General features: G+C 40.1%; 1 protein-coding gene across 2 annotated transcripts in view; it reads left to right on the top strand.

The window, feature by feature from the left end:
• The first annotated feature begins 12459 nt into the window (after nt 1-12459).
• The window catches only part of PRKCI (protein kinase C iota), a 68321-nt gene continuing 56303 nt past the window's right edge, over nt 12460-24477 (top strand). The window contains exon 1 of one of the 2 annotated variants that reach the window (XM_069579955.1): nt 12460-12834. In XM_069579955.1, coding sequence (XP_069436056.1) covers nt 12734-12834 — 101 coding nt within the window. In that variant the 5' untranslated portion in view covers nt 12460-12733. The remainder of the gene's footprint in view (nt 12835-24477) is intronic. The other variant, XM_069579964.1, reaches the window with a different exon arrangement.

The raw sequence follows: 24477 nt of genomic DNA, 5'->3' as shown, positions 1-24477 counted from the left end.
AACACGAAAAATTCATTCAGGAAAAGAATAAAAATTCACTGCTTAGTTATTACACAGAATGAAATTTTGGATTTAAAAGATACTTTCCATTGATGTACTTCAAACAGCTTTGAAACATTTATTTATTTTCATACGATTTTGAAGTCAGTTAGGTTAAATTTGTTGTTATTTACTCTCTGAAAGGGAAATAAACACAGAGCAAGTTATATAACGGCTTTCAATTTTGTCATAGATTTCTTAGACTGGTGTGGCGCTGCTCCCTACAATAAACAAGCACCTTCTTTTGCTGGAATCAGCTAAGTTTTGGTGCTGGTGGTGGTTTAGTTGCTAAGTCATGTCTGATTCTTTGCGATCCCATGGACTGTAGTCTGCCAGACTCCTCTGTCCTGTCCTGGGCAGGACCCAGGGATCGAACCCAAGTTTCCCACACTGCAGGGAGATGCTTTATCCTCTGAGCCACCAGGGAAGCCCTAAAGTGAAAGTGAAGTTGCTCAACGCTTCCCCGGCCGCTCAGGAAGAAAAGCCTGCCAATGAGGGAGACCCAGGTTCCATCCCTGGGTTGGGAAGATCCCCTGGAGAAGGAAATGGCAACCCACTCTGGTACTCTTGCCTGGAATATCCCATGGATGGAGAAGCCTGGTAGGCTACAGTCCATTGGGCCACAAAGTGTTGGACAAAGTGTTGGACATGACTGAGCAACTTCACTTTTATCAAAATGCTTGCTGAATCAAGAAATTAATAGAGGAAGTCACTGAATAATCACTAGAAAATAATTTCTGGCAAATAGACCACATCAAGTGCCTCTAAGATATAGACATTGCTTTTACTTAATGAAATTAAAAATCATTCCCCATTCCCCATTTCCTCCAACTTCTGGCAACCATTAATCTGCTTCCTGTCTGTATAGATTGGTCTGTATTGGACATTTAACATAAATGGAATCATACAATATGTAGCCTTAAAAAAAAAAAAATATGTAGCCTTTTGTGTCTGGCCTCTTTTTGCTTAGCTTAATGTTTTCAAGGTTTATCCACATTGTCAAGTGTTTCAGTACTTCATTCCTTTTTGTTATTGTTGTTTAATTGTAAATTATGTCGGACTCTTTTGCAACTGTTTTAGGGATGTACCACATTTTTTAATCCATTCTTCAACTATAATGGACATTTGGTCTGATTTCATGATTTAGCTACTCTGAATAATGCTTATATGAACATTTGTGAACTAGTTTTTGTGTAGACATATGTTTTTATGGCTATAACCAAGTTCTCTTGGTTATATAACTAGCAAAGGAATTGCTGGAAGAAAAGTTATGACCAACCTAGATAGCATATTCAAAAGCAGAGACATTACTTTGCCAACTAAGGTCTGTCTAGTCAAGGCTATGGTTTTTCCAGTAGTCATGTATGGATGTGAGAGTTGGACTGTGAAGAAGGCTGAGCGCCGAAGAATTGATGCTTTTGAACTGTGGTGTTAGAGAAGACTCTTGAGAGTCCCTTGGACTGCAAGGAAATCCAACCAGTCCATCCTAAAGGAGATCAGCCCTTGAATTTCTTTGGAGAGAATGATGCTAAAGCTGAAACTCCAGTACTTTGGCCACCTCATGCGAAGAGTTGACTCACTGGAAAAGACTCTGATGCTGGGAGGGATTGGGGGCAGGAGGAGAAGGGGACGACAGAGGATGAGATGGCTGGATGGCATCACAGACTCGATGGACGTGAGTCTGAGTGAACCCCCAGAGTTGGTGATGGACAGGAAGGCCTGGCGTGCTGCGATTCATGGGGTCGCAAAGAGTCGGACACGACTGAGCGACTGAACTGAACTGAACTGATGGTAACTTTATGTTTAACATCTTGAGAAAATGTCAAACTGTTTTCCAAAGTAGTTGCACTTCTTTGCATTCTCACCAGCAACATATGAGGGTGCCAATTTCTGCACATTCTTTCCAACACTTGTTATCATCTGTTTTTTGATTACCATCAACCTAGGAAGTATGAAGTGATTGAGCTGCCTTTCCCTAATGACTAATAATAAATATTTTTCATGTTTTTTATGGCCATTTTTATGTCTTCTTTGCAGAAATGTATTTAAATTCTTTGCTCACAAAGAGAAACTGAGTTGTCTTTTTTAGTTATAAGAGTTACTTATATATCTGAATGTGTGTGTGGTCGTATCCGACTCTTTGGAATGGGATGGACCACCAGGCTCCTCTGTTCATGGATTTTTCCAGGCAAGAATACTGGAGTGGGTTGTTATTTCCTACTCCAGGAGATCTTCCCCAGCCAGGGGTAAAACCCACGTCTCTTGAGTCTCCTGCATTAGCAGGCAAATTCTTTACCACTGCACCACCTTATCAGACATCTGATTTGCAAATATCTCCCATTTTGTGAGAAGACTTTTCACTTTCTGGATGAATCCTTAGAAATACCAGCATTTTTAATTTTGATGAAGTTCAATTTACCTTTTCTTTTGCTAGTTGTAGTTTTGGTGACAATCTAAGAATCCATTACCTAATCTAAGGTCACATAGATTTACTACTGTGTTTCTTTCTAAGAGTTTTATAATTTTAGTTCTTATACCTAAATCTTTGATCTGTTTTGAGCTAAGTTTTCTAAATGGTTTAGATACAAGTCCAACTTCATTCTTTCATGTACGGATATTCAATTTTTTCAGCATCATCTGTTAGAACCAATTAACTCCAAGCCCCTGCCCCCCAAAACTATTATTTTCCCCACTGAGTTGAGGGGAACTCTTTGCTCACAAAGAGAAACTGAGTTGTCTTTTTTAGTTATGAGAGTTACTTATATATATGAAAGTCTGTGTGGTCATATCCAACTGTTTGCAACGCGATGGACCACTAGGCTTCTCTGTTTATGGAATTTTCCAGGCAAGAATATTGGATCAGGTTGTCATGTGTGGAGTTTTTGTTTTTTTGGTTTACACTTTCTAAATTTTTATTTTGAAATTAAATACATGCACAGGAGTCGAAGAGATGACAGAGAATATGTGTTTTTAAGTAAATATTGATACATATTTGTTAAGGTGAGCTCCTTGAGGGCAAGATTTTTTGCATTCCTACCTGCATGTCTCAGAGGGGACCATGACACAGTAAACCCTCAGCAAACATGTTCAATGAATGAAAAGCTGATTTGAGAATCCTACTGTCAACTTCCAAATACCAAGTCCCACAGACTTTGTTAGGTGCTGGGAAAGTTTTATATCAATACATAATGTCACAGTCTAGTAAGTTTTTCAGGGGTCCCAGAAGTTTCCAAGGGGTCCCAGAATCTTACAGTCCTAGACTGGAATGGGACTCGGAGATCATGAAGTGAGGTGAAAGTCGCTCAGTCGTGTTGACTCTTTGCGACCCCATGGACTATCATGGAATTCTGTATAGAGATCATGAACCCTCTCATTTTCCATTTTCCAGGAAACGCAGAGCTTAAAAGACTAAAAGGCCTGTGGCCTATCTCATATTAATTTGCCAGAGGATCCCAGTTCTCTTTGAAATTACATTATGACTTTACAACTTAACAAAGGATTTTTTTCAGTTAGTCCTTGATAAAGCATTTTTTCAGTTAGGCCTTGATAAAGTCCTCTCCCAATGAAAGACAACTACTTCTGTTTCATATCACTCTTATCTTCTCAGATAACTGCTATCAGAGATTAAAAAAACTTTTTTTTCCACTCTAGCTGGGCATAATCACTCCTTTCTCTGAATTCTATAGCTATTATTTGCTCTTCTACAAATTAGCAATTTGTTTTGTACTGCCCTATTGCTTTGGATTTTTATGCAATCTTGAATTGTTATTTGTCACAGGTTTATGTGTGAACTTCCTAAGGAGAGTATCCCAGCTAGAGCCAGGGGCAAAATTTGCATTTATATTTATTATATGACATTCAGAGCTTTGTACCAAGGTCCGTCTAGTCAAGTTTTTCCAGTGATCATGTATGGATGTGAGAGTTGGACTGTGAAGAAGGCTGAGCGCCGAAGAATTGATGCTTTTGAACTGTGGTGTTGGAGAAAACTGTTGCGAGTCCCTTGGACTGCAAGGAGATCCATTCTGAAGGAGATCAACCCTGGGATTTCTTTGGAAGGAATGATGCTAAAGCTGAAACTCCGGTACTTTGGCCACCTCATGCGAACAGTTGACTCATTGGAAAAGACTCTGATGCTGGGAGGGATTGGGGGCAGGAGGAGAAGGGGACGACAGAGGATGAGATGGCTGGATGGCATCACTGACTCAATGGACATGAGTCTGAGTGAACTCCGGGAGTTGGTGATGGACAGGGAGGCCTGGCGTACTGCGATTCATGGGGTCGCAAAGAGTCGGACACAACTGAGCGACTGAACTGAACTGAACTGAACTGAACTGAACAGATCCTAGTGGACATCCAATAGATGTTTCCTGATATTATTTGTGTTTTTATATAATTCATTTCTAAAATAAGAAGCTATTAGGTTTAAAGTTTCATTCTGTTTTTCCCTAGAGGCTCAGGGTGAAAGTCTCAAAGTGATAAGTACCTTCTCTCCTGTGGACAATTGCTAGTGACCCTCTACTTGTTTTTATAAAGGAATGGAGATACCAGAGAACTAATAATTACGCATACATATTTCAGGGCTTCCCTGGTGGCTCAGACAGTAACAACAAAGGAGACCTGGGATCAATCCCTGAGTCAGGCAGATCCCATGGAGAAAGGAATGGCTACCCACTCCATTATTCTTGCCTGGAAAATTCTATGAACAGATGAGCCTGGCAGGCTACTGTCCATGGGATCACAAAGAGTTGGACATGCCTGAGTGACTAGCTTTCACTTTCAAGGTACATATTAACTATTTCTTAATATTACTATTGAAAGTTTTTAAATCCTGCTAGAAGGATAAAGATTTGTAGAATTCTCCTGAGAACCCAGTAAATTAAGCTATCCCTCAAGGGAACTTTGAGTTGTAGTTTTTAAATCACTGAGTCAGAAAGTAGAGAAAGAGGGACTTCCCTGCAGCTCCAGTGGTTAAGGCTTCCACTGCAGCGGGCATGGGCTTCAGTCCTTGGTGGGGGGACTAAGAGCCTGTGCCTCATGCAGCATGGCCAAAAATAGAAAGAGGAAGAAAAAAAGAAAAAAGAGAGTAGAGGAAGAGATCCTGTTTCTCTCATCGCAAGCTTGCTTTCCAGTTACTAGGTGGAGGAAGAAGATGGAATAATCTAGCCTCATGTTGAACAGTGTTGCAGAACATAACCATCTCACCTGGAATTGTTTAACAGAGGTAAAAAAGAAAAGGTGGCTGAACAGAATGATAGGATATTCAGTTCATGGTCTTGCACCTACTGGAACACAGTGAGCCTGTTAATGGATTATGATAAAACTAGATTATGTGTAGATTATAGTGATTCTCTAATAACAATGAATCCAGACAGTGTTTTAGCATGTGATTAGATCATGGAAAACAAAGAGAAAAGAAATAAAAACTAAGAATTTTGTGAAGTTAATTTTTTTTCCTCATCTGCCAGAAACCAGTCCTTGTTTCAAATTCATGTTATGCTAAAGAATGGAAAACACTGGAACAATGATACCAATCATTGCCATTTCAGTACTTTGGACTTCATTTGTAAAATGAGGCCTAGATTTTTTGCTCTTCAAGCTGCTCTCAGGGAGACCAGCAGCATCAGACATTTTAAATCAGAATCTGCATTTTAACAAAACCCCAGCCTAATTTTTATGTTTATCAGAGTTTGAGCAGTCAAAGTAACTCCCAGCTAGTTAATTCTACCATCCCATGATTCTTTGGAAGATTCCATGTTGGTAAAAGGAGACTCACTTTCTTAGGAGTCCTATTTGACTTGAGTAAACAGATCGCTCAGCAAGTTGAACTAACTTTTCAGGTCATAGCTTTAACAAGGCAAAGCTGAAATAAAGACTTGCTCTGCTTGTTTGGTGTCGTCAGCTTCCTTCCTCTGACACTAAGGTTAATCTTGTATCTAAGTGGACATAAACCAACAGAAAATTATTTCAATATAATTTAATGTTTGTGGAATACCAACAATTTTCTCAGTGCCAAAAAGAACTTAGAAGGTAAGATTCCTGCTCTTGAGGCACCTAGGCAAGATGGTCACTTTGCTTCAAAAGTCTGTGATCTTATTTTCTTGGGCTAAAAAATCACTGTGGATGGTGATTGCAGCCATGAAATTAAAAGATGCTTGCTCCTTGGAAAAAAAAGCTATGACAAACCTAGACAGCATATTAAAAAGCAGAGACATCACTTTGCCAACAAAGGTCTATCTAGTCAAAGCTATAGTTTCTCCAGTAGTCATGTACAAATGTGAGAGTTGGACCATAAAAAAGGCTGAGTGCTGAAGAACTGATGCTTTCGAACTGTGGTGCTAGAGAAGACTCTAGAGAATCCCTTGGACAGCAAGGAGATAAAACCAGTCAATCCTAAAAGAAATCAACTCTGAATATTCACTGAAAGGACTGATGCTGAAGCTGAAGCTGAAGCTCCGATACTTTGTCCACGTGATGTGAAGAGCCAGCTCAGTGGCTCAGATCTCGATGCTGGGAAAGACTGAGAGCAGGAGGAGATGAGGCTGACAGAGGATGTGATGGTTGGATGGCATCACTGACTCAATGGACAGGAGTCTGAGCAAACTGCAGGAGATAGTGAAGGACAGAGAAGCCTGGAGTGCTGCAGTCCATGGGGTCACAAAGAGTCAGACACGACTGAGTGACTGAAGCATAACATGGGTTGATTCATAGTTTGTTATTATCCAGGATGGGAAGCCATACCAATTCAGTAAAATACGTCATGCCTAAGTCTCACAGTGATAAGCACAGTTTGAAGGTAAGCTAACAGGCAGCTTTATCTCTGAAGTGCTGTTCCCTTTGACATTGTGCATGGGATTAAGCAGCCCAAAATCATTACAGGGTATGAGCTCTGCTATTTCCCTTGATTTCTCTGTGGCCCAAAATAGGATGTGGTTTAACTCAAGGTCAGCAGAAATTTGATATGGAAAGATTTGAGTCCAGTGGGAAATAGGTGGAGGTGGTAGAGAAAATGAGTTAGCCCTCTGTGAGAGGGGAGAGGGGTTGGCAACCTTGTAGGGGAGAGGAATTTACTCCAGAGACTGAGACAGAACTCAGTTATTGAAGGAAGCCAGTGCTGGGGTGCTGAGCTGCTGGAGTGGGAAGAATTTATTAGGTAAATTTACATTTTCAGTTGGAAATGCCATCCTCAAAAACAGGTTTGCATTTTCAACTTGGAGGGTAGCTTACATTTAATGGTTGCTTATTGTTAGGGACTGCATACTTGGTATGCCAACATCATTAAACTGATACTTCTAAAAGAAGGCTGTATGTTGTTGTTGTTTTTAAAGTTTTTTTTTCAGTATTTATTTATTTGACTGTGCCAAGTCTTAGTCGCAGCATGTGGGATCTAGTTCCCTGACCAGGGATTTAACCTGGATCCCCTGCATTGGAAGCACAGAGTTCTAGCCACGGGACCACCAGGGAAGTCCCAACAATTTGTATGTTTTTTTTTTTTTTTATGGAGGCTTTTTCAACCTGTCATTTACTAGTTAACTTTGTGCTGTTCAGTCAAGCCAGACAGAAGTGGATTCTTCTGGTTCCTGAAGAAGACGAGGTAGCACTCAAGAGCTGTTATAAATCATTGTCATTTACTGGTGCAGAGTTTCCCATCTGCCGTGTTCTTCTCTTCATTGGTATATGTCCTGATATCCTATCTGGATTGTAACTTTCTTAAAAAGAAGGAGAGAGCATAGTGCCTGCACCAGTAAACCCCATAGGAGTTAATTATGTTGAGATTTCTCAGACCTCTTTGGTTATTCAGTAACTTTCATTAAGTACATGTTTGGTTTTATCTCATTTATTCATTTATTTTGCTGACTCCTCTGCTTCATGGGACTCTCTATTGATAGTTTATTAAAACAAAGCCATTTTATTTCAGGCAAAACAAATTAAGGCTCAAACTGTTATATGTCATTATCTGTAGTGTGGGAGTGAGACTGGGGAAAGGCAGTGGAAATAAATGTATGTGGCTGGAATGAAGGGAGTACCCAGATAAAGCGGGCGATGTCAATAGGGCAGTAAAAGGGTATAAGAGAAGGGGGAAGGGGAGTTCTGGGGGTATTGTTTGCTATCTATGCTAACTCGGTAAAGTTAATTAACAGAATACAAACTAAACTCTCTCACTAACTTCAGCTGTCAGGACTCCAATCAGGAGTTTGGGTCATGACTTCTGCTCTTCAAGGTTAAGTAAAACAATTAATGTGATACTATTAACACACAATTACATAGGACCTGTGTCTGTCATTTATTCCTTCAGCAGGTTATTTCTGGACATATGGACAAGCATTCTGATAATGACAAAATGAGAGAATGTTGGACAAAAATATTTTAAATCCCTTAAGCTGATGGATTTGAGCATTAATTAATTTTTTCAATTAAAGTAATTGTAGTAAGCCAAAAGTAGGTTTCCTTCAGCTCATTCAGCCTAATACTTAACTCCACAGGTCATAAAGTCTGTCCAAATGGCCAGGACTTGCAGTTTAAACACTTTTCTCTCCTTTTAGTGATATTATCACATACTTAGTAAAACCACTAAAGAATGGTAAGTTAAGGAAGGCAGGTTTTCAAAACTGCAGGTGTTAATAAGCACCATTTTAAGTATTGGTTGGCCAAAAAGTTCATTCTGAACAAACTTTTTGGCCACCTCAATACAACAGAAAGAAAAAGGACTGTCAGAGGCTTTTTCAGAATGTCTACCATTGACTTACTATTTTGGATCATATAATTCTCAGTTGAGAAACAGAAATCAAAGATCCAGCAGCAGGATTTATCACCTGACATAAAGAACATCGCATACAAATTTTCATGTTTGATTTTGGCTTCAGAGCACACTGGTGGGGCTGGCTAAGATTGAATAGGAGTCTGCTCTCTGTGTCTGCATGTCCACTGCTGCCTTGCAAATAGGTTCATCAGTACCATCTTTCTAGATTCCACACGCATGTGTTAATATACAATATTTGTCTTTCTCTTTATGACTTACTTCAATCTGTATAGAAAGAATAGAATAGAGAATAATGTAATATGGAAACATAAACATTACCATATTTAAAATAGATATCAAGTGGGAATTTGCTGTGTGACACAGGGAGCTCAACCCAGTGCTCTGTGACAACCGAGAGGGGTGGGATGGGGTGGAGGCAGGAGGGGGTTCAGGAGGGAGGGGACATATGTATACCTGTGTTTGATTCATGGCTATATGGCAGAGACCAACACAATGTTGTAAAACAATCATCCTCTAATTTAAAAAAAAAGATTGACTATACAGGTCTACCTATTCTGATTAGACATTTTCTTGCCAGCTCAATCTGTAGAAAGGAAGCCAAATTTCCCTAAAGATATGATTAATGTGATGCTAGGTTCCTTTTAAACTCTTTTACAGAGTCCTGTTTTCTTTAAACTAAAGAGATAGTGTCTCATATTCTGTTACTAAAAATGACATGATCTCTACACCCTGATCATCCTATATGTTTAACTGTGTGTGCTTTATCTAATTTTAATTACATCAAATTGACTTTAAAAGTTAATGTCATAGCACTTCCAGAAATGGACACATGAGTAGCTCCCTTATATTCTCCCCAATGCAACAACCCTAACTGGTAGAAATTATAAATAAAAAAACAATCGTTGGATCAGACCATGAAACAATTTTATGCCCCAAGGCATTGTCAAAAACACTGGAGCAATCAGTTGCCAATTAGCAGAGGCTAACATCTGGGAGCTAAACCCCAGCCAAAAGCTTGATAGGGAGTTGAGGAGAAGAGACAGTCAAAGAAAATCAGACTAAAATCACTGTCATCCCCTAGGGGAGGGACCACGGGTCAGGGTGACAGTGTGCATGCCAAAGCTACACCCTCTGGGGAGAGACACTAGAGGCTGCACACTATGGAGGAAACAGACTCTAGTGACCTAGTCTGGCCAACTCAAAAACAAACAAGCAAACAACCACAGCCGCCAAGGAGCTGGTTTGGATTAGTCTTCAGAGTTGCCACAGTGGAAAGGTACAGTTTGCAACAACAACAAAAAGAACACGAGACATACAAAGAAACAGGCAATGGGACCCATACACACCGAAACTGTCTTTGAAAGGACATGTATATAAGACATAGCAGACAAAAACTTCAAAGCAGCAGTTATAAATACATTTTAAAAACTAAAAGGGGTCTTCCCTGGTGGCTCAGTAGTAAAGAATCCGCCTGCCAAGGCAGGGGATGCAGGTTTGATCCTTGGTCTGGGAAGATCCCACATGTCTCAGGACAACTAAGCCCATGGGCCACAGCTAGTGAGCCTGTGCTCTAGAGCCCACGAGCCTACTCGACTACCGTGCTCAGGCACCACAAATGCCGAAGACCATGCACTCAGAGCCTGTGCTTCGCAACAAGAGAAGCCACAGCAATGCGAAGCCCGTTCGCTGCAACTAGAGAAAGCCTGCACACATTAATAAACACCCAACACAGCCACAGTAGATTCAAAATTCTTTAACAAAATATTAGCAACATACAATATAAAAAGGATATGTCACAACCAAGAGGGATTTTTTCCCCAGGAATGCAACATTGACTTACATCCAAAAATTAGTGTAACATATCACATCAATAGAATAAAGCACAAAACTACATGATAATCTCAATAGACACAGAATAAGCACTAAACAAAACCCAACACCCTTCATAATAAAAATAGGCAAAAAATTAGGAATAGAATGGAACTTCCTTAACCTGATACAGGGCATCTACAAAAAAATCCAGAGCAATAATCACATCTAATGGTGAAAGACTGAAAACTATCCACAGAAGACTGAGAATAAGACAAGAATGTTCACATACTTGTCTTTATTCAACATAATACAATAGCTTCTAGCTAATGCAATCAGACAAGAAAAAATAAAAGATATACAGATTGGAAAGGGAGATGTAAGTCTATTTGTATTCTAAAATGGCATAATCTTGTACAAAGGAAACTTTAATGAATTCATCAAAATACTATTAGAACTAATGAGTGAATGCAGCAATCCAACCTAGGATTCAGATATATACCAAATCGATTGCATTTCTATACATTAGCAATGAATAATAAAAATAGTATTAGGATGGGAATGTAAGTTGGCAAAGCTACTATGAACAACAGTCGATGTTAACAATGTTTTAATGATGTTAAAAAATGCTGATGTAGGCTTCCCTAGTGGTTGGTCTAATGGTTAAGAATCTGCCTACCAATGCGGAGCACACGGTTCAATCCCTGGTCCAGGAAGATCCCACAGACAGAGGGAGCAACCAAGAGCCAGAGCCACCGCTCTGCACCCAGAGCCACGGCTCTGCAGCAAGAGAAGCCACAGCAGTGAAAAGCCACCACACCTCAACGAGGAGTAGCCCCTGCTTGCTGCAACTACAGAAAGCCCCCATGCAGCAACAAAGACCCAGTGCAGCCATAAATAAATAAATGATGATGCATGGCTAGTTGGATGGCTTGACTGATTGGCTAAATATTCATTGTGCACCTGTTCCATGCAAGGGCAATATACAAGGGCCAAGATATGGGGGGCAGCAGAAGGAAGAAAAGTCAAGTCTTCCATCATACCTTCTGAGTTTCATTACATTTATCATTACATTTGTTACATATATTATACTACATTCCTTCCATAAAAGACGCTATGCTGCTGCTGCTGCTGCTGCTAAGTCGCTTCAGTCGTGTCCGACTCTGTGCGATCCCATAGACGGCAGCCCACCAGGCTCCGCCGTCCCTGGGATTCTCCAGGCAAGAACACTGGAGTGGGTTGCCATTGCCTTCTCCGAAAAGACGCTATCCTGAGCCCTTAATCAAATTCTTTCCCAAAAAGGTACTGTATAATTGAGATGATTTATGCAATTGGAAGGAGAATTTAGCAGAGAAGAAAGTCTAGACTGTGACGAATCCCAATCATTTCCAATGTCCTCGGATGCCCAAGGTGGATTCAGGATTTGCACGCCAAAGTCTCCTGGGGCAGGAGCCGGAGACAGACAGAAGGCGGGGCTCTCTACTTGTAAGGAACCTCAAGTCCCAGAATTCCACGGGGACTCCAAATCCCAGAAACCCGCACTCCAAATCTTCTCCGAGTCCCCAGTCGGCTGACCGCGGACGCGACCAAGTTAGGAAACTGGGGTGAGATGCCACAGCACTTGTCTCCAACCATATTCGTAGGGAGGGCTTTTTACAAAAGTATAGTTATTTGAATCTTCACATTCTCTCAGTTACAGCTCCCACACAAGGCCCCCTGCCGGGGAATCTGATATGATGTTCAGCAGCCCCCATCCTCCCTCCCCTTTGCCTTGCTCCCCTAAGAATGGTTCAGCCGGACATTGAGGCTCCTTGATTTGGATCAATGGTTGCACCCGCCCTCCCCCGGAATGTGGGCCTTTGGAGCGAGCGAGGTGGGAGGGACGGAGGCGGGAGGCGTGCAGGGCCCGGGCTGCTGTAGAGGCAGAGTCGGCCGCCGGCGGTGGGAGGAGCCGTGCGGTTCCGGCTGCCCAGGCGAGGCGACACTTGGGTCCGCGCCGCGGGCGGGGACGACAGGTAGGCGAAAGGGCAGCCGCGGCTCCGCGAGAGGCTCGAGCTGCGGAGTCCCCTGCGGCGCCCGGCGCGCCCCCCGCACCCTCGGCCTCCGGCGAGGCGGGGGAATAAGGAGATGCCGACCCAGAGAGACAGCAGTACCATGTCTCACCCGATCGCAGGCGGCGGCATTGGGGACCACTCTCACCAGGTCCGGGTGAAAGCCTACTACCGCGGGTGAGTGTTCTGCGGCGGGGGTGGCAGGGGTGGGGAAAGACCAGCTCGGCTTGGCCTGGAGGAGGGGCGAATGTGGGGCTGGAGATGTGGGAGGAATGGTTTGGGCGGGCTAGTCGGGGGTACTTGGGATGGATGGCCGAGTGGTCGGGGGAGGACGACCAGTGGTGGTGCAGGACGCCCTGGAACCGCACGGCTGAGAATCCTGAGTAGGGTCCTGGGGAGGAGCCTTGGAGTAAGTAGGTCCCCTTGGTGGGTTTGAGAGACTCGCCTACTAAGATTTACAAAGAGCTTTACGTGTTTTAAGTCTGGATGTATTGGGGGTTGAAAGTTGATTCTGAGTGATGCCTTAGTTAACTAAGTTTACTATTAGGTTTTAAAGACGGGATTGCTTCCACTTGCTGATCCTTGTGATTACCAGCAGGCCTATAGCCTTTGGTTTTCTAAGTCAGATTTGTCTTGGTATAGAAGAGTTCCCGACATGTATCAGGAATATGATCAGGCTGCCAATATATTAGACGTAGGGGTTATATTTGAGTAAAGTTGATGTGTTTTCAGGGATATGCATTAGGTACTAGGTCTTGCCTAGGTTAGGTTGTGTATGTGTAAATTAAAATCCGTGAACTCTTCTTTGTCATTGCTCTAAGTCTTGTCCGATAGGGTGAGATAACTGCAAGAAGAGAAGAGGGTGAGAGTAAGCAGTTTTAAAATCTGTGATCTTTACTCATATTATCACCTAAGTTACAACTACTGTGGTTACCAAAAATAACCCAGTCCTAAAATCACAGTATTAAATCATATTCTGTAATCAGTAATCTGAAGTGTCCCCCTTCCTTTGAATTCAGTTGCTGTGTGAAATTTTTTTGAGATAATTACACTTAGGAACAACTGTTAGTGTGAGCAAAAAAGTTTGAAACTGAGGGCTAACAGAAAACCCAGCTTCTGTGGCCTGTCTTAACTGCTTGTCCAAGCAGAAGTAAATTGCTTTAAAAAAAAACAAAACCAAAAACTCAAGCACTAGGAGGTTTGAAACTGCAGTGCATACTTTTACATTCCTGAGAGGATCAGTGAAGATAGCGAACTTTCAAAATGCCTCCCTTGTTTTGATTTCAAGAAAATATAAGCTTCTATGTGTCTTATTGATTTGATAAAAGGATTTATTATTTTGTTTGCTGCAGTGAAGCCTCGGGCTCTGTTTATTAGCTTGACTGTATTCAGAAGTAGTTAAAGGAGTTATTTTGGACAGTAGCAGTGGTTTTGCTTAAATTGATCAAGGAAGTCTTGATTTGAAAACAATAGCTCTGTACTTTGCACTGGAAAAAAAATGCTTTGTTTCCTTTACCTTATCTTTAATTTGACAGATGAGATATTTCACTTTAGAATCTGCTCTCTTTTATAAAGTTGACAGCCTGTGAGTTGTTAGGTACAGAGAACGAAATATAGTACGTTTTGTTTTTTTATAGTGTCTGATTATTGACAGTTTTAAAAAGCTAGATTTACACACACACACACACACACACACACACACGCACAGTAGGAACAGGCAAATTGTTCAAAAATATGAAATGAAAAGTGTTCCCCATCCAGTCCTTCCTACCTTGAGTTAACTATAATTGATAAAATGAAAAGTGTTCCCCATCCAGTCCTCCCAACCTCAAGAGTTAACTATGATTGATAGTTCATTTCTTGTTCTTCTGGAGATTGCCTTTATTTCTTACTTTAAAGTTTTATACTTCCGTTTTGTGACTTATCAACTTTAGATGGTATCTAGTGATCCCTTCCTCTGAAGGATGAGAAACTGGGTGCACCCTACACTCTGCTTCCTTGCTCCCTTATGCCTCTCAATTTTTATTGTTAAGCTATTAATTTTAGTTCATCGGTTTACTTTTCTGATTCTTGACATTAAATTTAGGTAGTTTTCAATGATTCCAACTATGAAACATGAAAATAGTGCTTCTTCCTTTTTTCTCCTGTTTTTATTAGTTTGACAATTGCAAATAGGCCTTGTGCTTAATTGCTCAGTTGTGTTGGACTCTTTGTGACCCTGTGGATAGTAGCCCACCAGACTCCTCTGTCCATGGAATTTTCCAGGCAAGAATACTGTTTGCCATTTCCCTCCCCAGGGGATCTTTCCTGCCCAGGGATCGAACCAGTGACTCCTGCCTTGACAGGCTGATGTTTTACCGCTGATACCATACAGGCCCAAATAGGCCTCACAAGTATACAAATTAAAAATCATTGTAAGCTTCTCCTTTGCAAAGAAATCTAAGTCTGGTATACTTTAGAATGTAGGTACTGCTCTAATTATAATTTTTTTTTTAAAGGAGGATAAAATGGCAACCCACTCCAGTGTTCTTGCCTGGAGAATCCCAGGGACAGGGGAGCCTGGTGGGCTGCCGTCTATGGGGTCGCATAGAGTCGGGCACGACTGGGGTGACTTAGCAGCAGCAAGGACTTATAACCCTATTAATGCTTGACTGAAATGTCTCCAAGACACTCAGTTTAACATCTTTTTGCTTATTTTTAAAAACCTATGAATTTTGATTAGTAGTAAATCAACCTCTTGCCGTTTAGTGCCTTTATTCAATGAAAGCTTTCTAATAGTGCCTTCATTTCAAGCCTCATTTGAAGACAACATCAGCACTCCAAATTGTTCCAATTTCTGACCTCTGAAATTAGATCTGTAAAGATTATATGTTTATTAACAATAGCCCAAACTGATGGTTATTATATTGTGTAGTCAGCTGCTCATTACTACAGATGAAACTAAAATGAGTCACCAATGAGGATAGTTAAATAAACAGGTTGGCTGTCTAGAACACCTGCCTGATTTTTAAGTAGAAAATTCTTCCCTTACTATCAAGAAGTGTGAGGACAGTCTGCATTTGAAAAAATTTCTTTTCTTTCACATCATCAGAACGGCTGTTAGGGGAGAGTTTTTCCCTTATCCCCTTCTAACAATATTTCTTTCCAGTGAATATTGAAATCTTGGAATAACCAGAATTTTTTAGTGAATGAATTGCTGCCCCTTTCAACGATGTTTAGTGTTCTCATGTTGTTAAATATGTTCTTAGTGCAACTGTGCTGTCTCCCTAGATGTAAAAGATATTTAATTAGCCCTTTTCTAGTTTTTAAGCAGAAGATTAATAGCCCTGGGAATGTGAGTTTATTGGATACCACCTAAGAGTGCCTGTCTCCTGGCCTGTACTCCTCTTTCCATGAGCTTGTCACTGAGTAGCCTGCCTTTCTTCAATCATTACCTACTGTTAGTTTGGAGGAGGAGAAACAGGTTTTGTGGGTTAGTGGTAGATTGCTATTGTGTGTGCTATCCTTATATAAAGTTACTAAATATTACGGGGTAGAATTTAACAAGGAAATATCTGGACTACTCATTTCCTTGCATAATAAACATAAGAGAAATTTTGTGAAAATCTTTGTAAACCACCCGCTGTTGAGCAGTTATGAATCCAGAGGATTCTTTCAGTGCACAGCTGCAAACAAAGTGGGATGAGCTCCTTACATATTTGGAAAGTATAGCTGGTTCAGTGATGAAGTATGCAGGATTTTCTCACTGTGGACAAGTCTTGGCAAGATGTGTTTTAAAAAGTATTACAAAACAATTTTAGAGATATACTTCCAGTATGGGTTCTATGGAAATAAGAATGATATATTGAGTTGAAAGGTAGGGGAAGGTCGGTTATTGGTCCTAGACCGTCTGGCCCGCACCTGAGCAGAGGCAGCAGCTCCATAGCTTCACCAGAGAGAGAGAAAGGGCATGGTGGCCTGCTGCCAAGCCCAAAACAACCCTCTCAGAAATTTGGATTAGATAATATGGAGATAAACTGCTTGTCAGCAGCGAGGACTGAAGCTCAAGAGTTACCAGAGAGGCTGGTGAGGCCAGGATCGCCATGTGCAAACTGAAGGGCTGAGGAAATGAGAAAAAAAAGCAGTGTTTCTTGATAGCTTTCTAATACAGCTCCTGGACCTCTTTCTAAGATTACTTGAGTGTTTGTTTCTTTCATGGTTCAAATGAGCCTAATCAAAACACAGGTTGTAGAAAACCCAGTCTTGTTTAGGATTTCACATTTTACCACAGTGTGTTTCTACTCAGTTTAATAAATACTGTTGAACAAGTACTCTAAGCCAGGTACGTGGTCGCAGAGGATGTCAAGGTGGGTATAAGGCTCTGCCTTTAAGGAACCAAGAGACTTGTAGGAGAAAAGACTTTAGAAAGTGCATAAAGTGGTGTGTGTGTGTGTGTCTGTCTGTGTGTTTGTGTGTACGGATGGCTCTTGGGGAGGAGTTTGGGTTGAGGGAAGCCCTCCTAGAGGATGCGGTGTTTGAGGCTATTAAAGGATAAGTTTGTTTGTCTGGTGAACTACGATGTTGGGTGGGAGGTCATTCCAGGCATTGCACAGCTGCATGATATGCTTGGGGAGTTAAGATGGGTTTAGTCGTTAGTCCCATAGTCATTCCTCATTAGGACATAAAGTGTATAGTGGGCACCGATAAGAAGTGAGCTAGTAAGAAGGTTACAGGCACTGGATGAGGAAGACTTGAATATCATACTTTGGACTTCAGATTATTTCTCACTGGTGAAGATTTTAAGTAAGGGATGCATGAGTTAGATTTTTGTTTTAGAAGGATCACTCTTGGAACCAGTGTAGTAAATGAACGAGCAATGGATGGAACTTTTATCTGGAGGCTTTGGAAGGAGTCCAGGTGAGAGATTCTGAGATGGAAAAGAGGATGTGGATTCAGGGGTGATTTCAGGGGGTGGAATCATTATGAATTAGAGAGAGATTGCTTGTGGAGAAGAGAGAGGGTCTGAGTCTGACTTGTATTTTCTCATTTGGATAGACTAGGGAATAGAGAAAGAAGAGATTTATTAGAGAAGGTAATTAATTCCCTGGAACAAGTAATCAAAATTTGCTTTGGGGGCATCCAGGTGGAAACGTCCAGAAGCAATTGAACAGCTGTTTCTTGTGTGCCTGCTCTGTGTCCCCAGCACTGTATGTGACAGACAGCTAACCTATGTAGGAACATGGCTGAGAACAACGATAGGAACAAAAATGCCACCAGCAGCCGACTACAGATCATAAAGACAAGGCACCAGAGTTAATTTTTAAAATACAGAAATATATAAAGTAGAAAGTTCCCCCATAACCTCTCACCCTCACTTCCTAGGGGGGGCATTGTTAACAGTTGGGGATATTCTACATCATATCAATATATGTATACATATACACACACATTTATTTTTCCTATAAATGTGTTCATATGTTTATATGTGTTTCTTTAACTTGAGTTTTTTCATTCATGATCATTTTTGCATGTCAGGATAGACAGATAAACAGGTAGATACATATAGATAGAGCAGTCTGCCTCTTTCTGTATAATTGGCACATAGTGTTGCATACTATTGTTACACCATAATTTATATAATCTTTTTCTCTGGTTGATGAATTTTCATTAAATTGCTCTGTCAAGTCATGTTGAAGGAATATCCTTATATTTAATATATATTCTTGAGTGGTTGAAGATATGCCTATTTTAAAACTTGATATTGTCCTCCAAAAATGTATCAATTGACATTCCCAGTAACAGTGTACAAATGAAGCATTTTTCCTTATGATTCCCTTATATCTTATCAGTCTTTTAAATTCTTGCAAATACAATTGGCAAAAAACGCTAACTTTTTTTTTAAACAATATTGAGACATAGATATTTCTATTTTATGGGTGATAATACTTGAGCCTTAGTAAACCACAATACAAAGTTGAGTCTTACTCTTCAGAGAAGTTTCTCTTTGCCCTATTAATATATTGATGGGCCTTTTTGAGATTACTTTTTCTTTGTTGTCAAATTCATATTTCATAGTTCTTTTCTATCTCCTTGACTATTAAAAAATAGATGTTGTATTATGGCTTTCTTATAATTAACAATTAATTTGAGGGGTGATACTTTGAGACTGTACAAATATTTCCTCACCACCTTTCACCCAGTGGTGTTATATCCATGGATAATTGTGCCTAAATCTGTTATATTGGTGAACACAAGTAAAAAATTTTTTCTGATCCTGCTATATTTAATTTAGGAAAAAAACTTTTGTTGAAATAGCGAAAGGACTGAATATGGGGGTTTTTTTTCAGGTTTTTTTTTTTTTTTTAAGCAGTGACTCCTAAGGAAAAGCTTTAGATTCTTTATTTTAGAATAGGAACATAATGAATGCTTAAAACTGTTTGACTGGTGAAGCACAGTTAAAAATGCTTTTTTTCTTTTCTTTTTTAAATTCAGCTAAAACTATATCTAAATTTACCATTTGGGGCATCTTTGTGGTGAAGCAGACTGTATTGTTGAAGACCAGTGGTAAGCTAATTTATGCCAACACTGAAGTTAAAACCAGGAAAAAAGTCTTCCATGGATAATTTGTTTTGTACCTTAGAAGTAATATCTTTATTTTGCAGTTTATTTTTAGTTTTAGTACTATAATAAGGATCTGGTGATTGTGGGATATATGAACATGGTGCTTACCCAATTACTTAGAGGGGTATTTATAAAAAAAAGTCCCTTAAAGGTTTTAGTTCCTGGAACTTAAGGAGTGGCAGTTGATAAAGCCTGACTGCTTCACTGAGTCTCTTTAGGATGTATGTACTTATGATTTCTAAAGGATTTTTAAAGCATGTTTTGAAAATATTTGCACATTCTGGTAAATATTTTACAGCTCTTGAAAAATAAGTTTCTGAAAAATCTGCATTATTTACAAATATGCTTCCATAGTGTTAATTTTAACTATGAGTGGACCTTAATATATCAATAACCTCAGATATGCAGATGACACCACCCTTATGGCAGAAAGTAAAGAGGAACTAAAAAGCCTTTTGATGAAAGTGAAAGAGAAGAGTGAAAAAGTTGGCTTAAAACTCAACATTTAGAAAACGAAGATCATGGCATCCGGTCCCATCACTTCATGGCACATAGATGGGGAAACAGTGGAAACAGTGTCAGACTTTATTTTGGGGGGCTCCAAAATCACTGCAGATGGTAACTGCAGCCATGAAATTAAAAGACGCTTACTCCTTGGAAGAAAAGTTATGACCAACCTAGATAGCATATTCAAAAGCAGAGACATTACTTTGCCAACAAAGGCCCGTCTAGTCAAGGCTATGCTTTTTCCAGTGGTCATGTATGGATGTGAGAGTTGGACTGTGAAGAAGGCTGAGCGCCAAAGAATTGATGCTTTTGAACTGTGGTGTTAGAGAAGACTCTTGAGAGTCCCTTGGACTGCAAGGAAATCCAACCAGTCCATTCTGAAGGAGATCAGCCCTGGGATTTCTTTGGAGGGAATGATGCTGAAGCTGAAATTCCAGTACTTTGGCCACCTCATGTGAAGAGTTGACTCATTGGAAAAGACTCTGATGCTGGGAGGGATTGGGGGCAGGAGGAGAAGGGGACAACAGCGGATGAGATGGCTGGATGGCATCACGGACTCGATGGACATGAATGTGAGTGAACTCCGGGAGTTGGTGATGGACAGGGAGGCCTGACGTGCTGCGATTCATGGGGTCGCAGAGTCAGACACGACTGAGTGACTGAACTGAACTGGACCTTAATAAGAAATTCATATTTTGATGACATCTGATCATACTAATTTCTTCTCTTTGCATTCAAAGAGATAATGTCACACTTGTTCTTTGCCAGGGAAGTTCAGTGGAAGCCTTTTCTTCTCTTCTGATTTAGTTCTAAAATGTATTCTCCCAATCCTCACCCCCTCATACTAGTAACCTGGGAGATAATTTGAAAGAAAGATTGCTTTAAGGTAAGCAAGTTGCCTTTTAATGTCACTAGAGGAAGGAACTATTTTCTGCTCTAATTTTCTTTTTAAAATACAAATTTTAAAAATAATTAGAACAATAATTTTATTTATGTATAACAGTAATTTAATAATTACTGTTAATAATTTATGTATAACAGTAATTTGTTTTACATTTTATTTATATTTATTTTATTATAGAGTAACATGTATCATAAAATCATACCTTTACATGGTAGAAAAATTAATTATAATCTATGCCATTCAGAAGGGTTTCAATATTTACAAAGTACCTCTTCTTTCTATATCTTGTCTCCTCCTAATCCCCAGTTCCACCACCTAGATTTAACTACTATTAAAATTTTGCTTTCTTTTTATTATATCTGTTGATCAGTATGAAAGATGAGGAATTTAGCACATTTTCATTGCCTCACATGTAAAACTTAAATAATATACCTCCTCCTGCTTTTTCTTTTATTAATAATTATAGTAAAATGTTTTAAATTGACTATCTTAACCATTTTTAAGTGTACAGTTGAGCAACATTAGCTATATTCACATTGTTATGTGACCAATCTCCAGAACTTTTTCATTTTGCAAAACTGAAGTTACATATTAACAATTCTTCCGTCCTCCTCCAACCCCCAACCCCTGGCAACTACTATTCTGTTTTCTGTTTCTATGAATTTGACTCCTGGTGGCTCAGAGGTTAAAGCATCTGCCTGCAGTGCGGGAGACCTGGGTTCGATCCCTGGGTTGGGAAGATCCCCTGGAGAAGGCAATGGCAACCTTGCCTGGAGAATCCCATGGACGGAGGAGCCTGGTGGGCTACAGTCCACGGGGTCGCAAAGAGTTGGACACAACTGAGCGAATCCTTAGTCCTTAGTACTTAGATACTTCATATACATGGAGTCATACAGTATTTGTCTTTTGGCGACTGGCTTATTTCACCTTCAAGATTCATTCATATTGTAGCATGCATGAGAATTTACTTTCTTTTTAAGGCTGAATAATACTTCTTTGTGTTTGTATATCACATTTAGTGTATGTATTCATCTGTCAGTGAACACTTGGGTTGCCTCCACCTTTTGGCCATTGTGAATAATGCTGCTGTGAATGTGGGTGTACAGATATCTGTTGGATTCCCTGCTTTCAGTTCTTTTGGATATATGTAGCCAGAAGTGGAATTGCTGGATCATATGGAAATACTTTTTAAAATTTTTTGAGGAACATCCACACTGGTTTCTATAGCTGCTGCACCATTCTACATTCCCACCAGTAGTATACAGGGCACCAGTTTCTCCACATCTTTGATTACATTTGTTATTCTAGGTTTTTGACAATAGCCATCCTGATGGATATGAAGTGACATTTTATTGTGTTTTTTCCTATTGGTGTGTAGTTGATTTACAGTATAGTTAGTTATGTTAATTTCTGCCCTATCATTATGGTTTTGATTTGCATTTTTCTGATAATTAGTGATGATAAACATTTTTTCTTAAGCTTGTTGGCCATTTCTATATACTCTTTGGAGAAGTGTCTGTTCAAGTCCTTTGACTATTTTTAAATTCAGGTTATTTTTTTTTCTTTGCTTTTATATTTAATTATTAGTTTTAGATAAGAGTGTTGACTCTCCATTAGGAAAGACATGTTTTTGAATTTATACTTCCTTTTTCTTTCTCACGTCTTGATTTTTCTTGTTAATTTTTACACTGTAAAGGTATATAACTGTTATTCTGTTCTTTAACTCATATTTTTAAAGCAGTTTTTAAAAAGCAGTTATAATGAACGCTTATGTAAGTGTGGTGTACTTGAAAACCTGTGGTTAGATGTTTAGAGAAGGAAAAGTAATTTTGTGTCAGTAAAACTTCTCTCTTTAAAGGGTTCCAGTTACCTTTAATTTTAGGGGCTGGTATGTTTTCTCCATCAATTTTATCTCATCTGTTTTCAGTCATCCAGGAGTTTTTCATACTTTCTGGTCTGCTGTTGATGCCTTTTCTAAGACTTTGATAAACTTGTCATTTTTAATTTTCTGTAATTTCCGTGGGCCCTTAGAATGAAAGGGGCTTCCCTGGTGGCTTAGACAGTAAATAATCTGCCTACAGTGTGAAAGACCTGGGTTCAATCCCTGGGTCGGGAAGATCCCCTGGAGAAGGGAATGGGTAAACCACTCCTATATTCTTGCCTGGAGAATTCCATGAAGAGAGAAGCCTGGCGGGCCACAGTCCATGGGGTCACAAAGAGTTGGACACGACTGAGAAACTAATATTTTCACTCAGAAAGGATATAGATGTTTGTTCCCTCCACCATATTGAACAATCTGTGTGTTGTCTTTAGAAAGCTGGATTATTTTCATCTCATAAGGTTCCATTTGTATTTAAAGTGTTATATGAATACATAAAGTTTTAAAAGTTGTTAAACACATTAAGGGTATGCTGTGTGCTAGGTTGGTCTTCCCTGGTGCGTCAGTGGTAAAGAATCCACCTGCCAGTGCAGGAGACTCAGATTTGATCCCTGGATTGGGAGGATCTTGTGGAGGAGGAAATGGCAACCAGTCCAGATTTTTTCCCTGGGAAATCCCAGGACTTGCAGGCTGCAGTCCATGGGATCACAAAAGAGCCAGACACAGCTTAGCGACTAAAAACCAAACACTATACTAGGTATTATTCTAAGTATTACAAGTGTGAATTCACTTGACACATTAAATCCTTAAAATATCATAGGAGATAATATTATTCTCATTTTATAGGTGAGGAAATTGAGCCAACATTCTTAGAAGTCAAATAATTCAGACCATACAGCTGGTAAGTGATAGGGCCTGGATTCAAACCCAAACATACTGGCTTTAGCTCTCATGTCTTAACCAGTATACTATGGCTACCTCAAATATGTCATTCCTCCTTTGTGGAATGCTTTTTATTTTACATTTCCTCATGCATTTTTTAGAGTCCAACATATGACACCTCCGTTCACTCAACGTATATTAATTCTGGGCCAGATGTTGTTTTAGATATTGGTGATACAGCAATGAGCAAAACAAAATGTTTGCTCTCGTGAATTTTACATTTAGTTGGGGGAATATGTATAATTTTTATGTGCTGGCAATGTATTTTCTCTGAAAAAAAAAATTAGTTTCATCTACTAAATCGTACAGGCTCCTCTGTCCCTGGGGATTTTCCCCGGCAAGAATACTGGAGTGGGTTGCCATTCCCTCCTTCAGGGGATCTTCCTGACCCAGGGATCAAACCCAAGTCTCGCGCATTGCAGGTGGCTTCTTTACTACCTGAGCCAGCTTGGAAGCCCATGTACTAAATTAGACTCATTAAATCTCTGAAACAAGGATTATAGTTTTTATTAGCCAGTCTCTTAAAAGTGAGATTGACTTGCTGCTGCTAAGTCGCTTCAGTCGTGTCCAACTCTGTGCGACCCCGTAGATGTCAGCCCACCAGGCTCCCCCAATCCCTGGGATTCTCCAGGCAAGAATACTGGAGTGGGCTGCCATTTCCTTCTCCAATGCATGAAAGTGAAAAGTCAAAGTGAAGTCGCTCAGTCATGTCCGACTCTCAGCAGTCCCATGGACTGCAGCCCACCAGACTCCTCCATCCATGGGATTTTCCAGGCAAGAGCACTGGAGTGGGGTGCCTTTGCATACGCATTATGCTTTTGTCACAAAATAACATCTGATGGTAGCTGTGCTTTGGGTGGATGCTGTTGTGGGAGGTAGTGTTGGAGATGAGCATTTAGGTGGTTTTTCAGGAGTACTTTTGGGGTTGATAGCTATGGAAGATAAGGGGAGGGAAGGAAGCAAGCTTAGGTAGGAAAATATCAAGATG

The sequence above is a fragment of the Ovis canadensis genome, chromosome 1 (assembly GCF_042477335.2).
Source record: "Ovis canadensis isolate MfBH-ARS-UI-01 breed Bighorn chromosome 1, ARS-UI_OviCan_v2, whole genome shotgun sequence".
NCBI classification, from domain to species: domain Eukaryota; kingdom Metazoa; phylum Chordata; class Mammalia; order Artiodactyla; family Bovidae; genus Ovis; species Ovis canadensis.
This window is presented reverse-complemented; position numbering and strand designations above follow the sequence as displayed.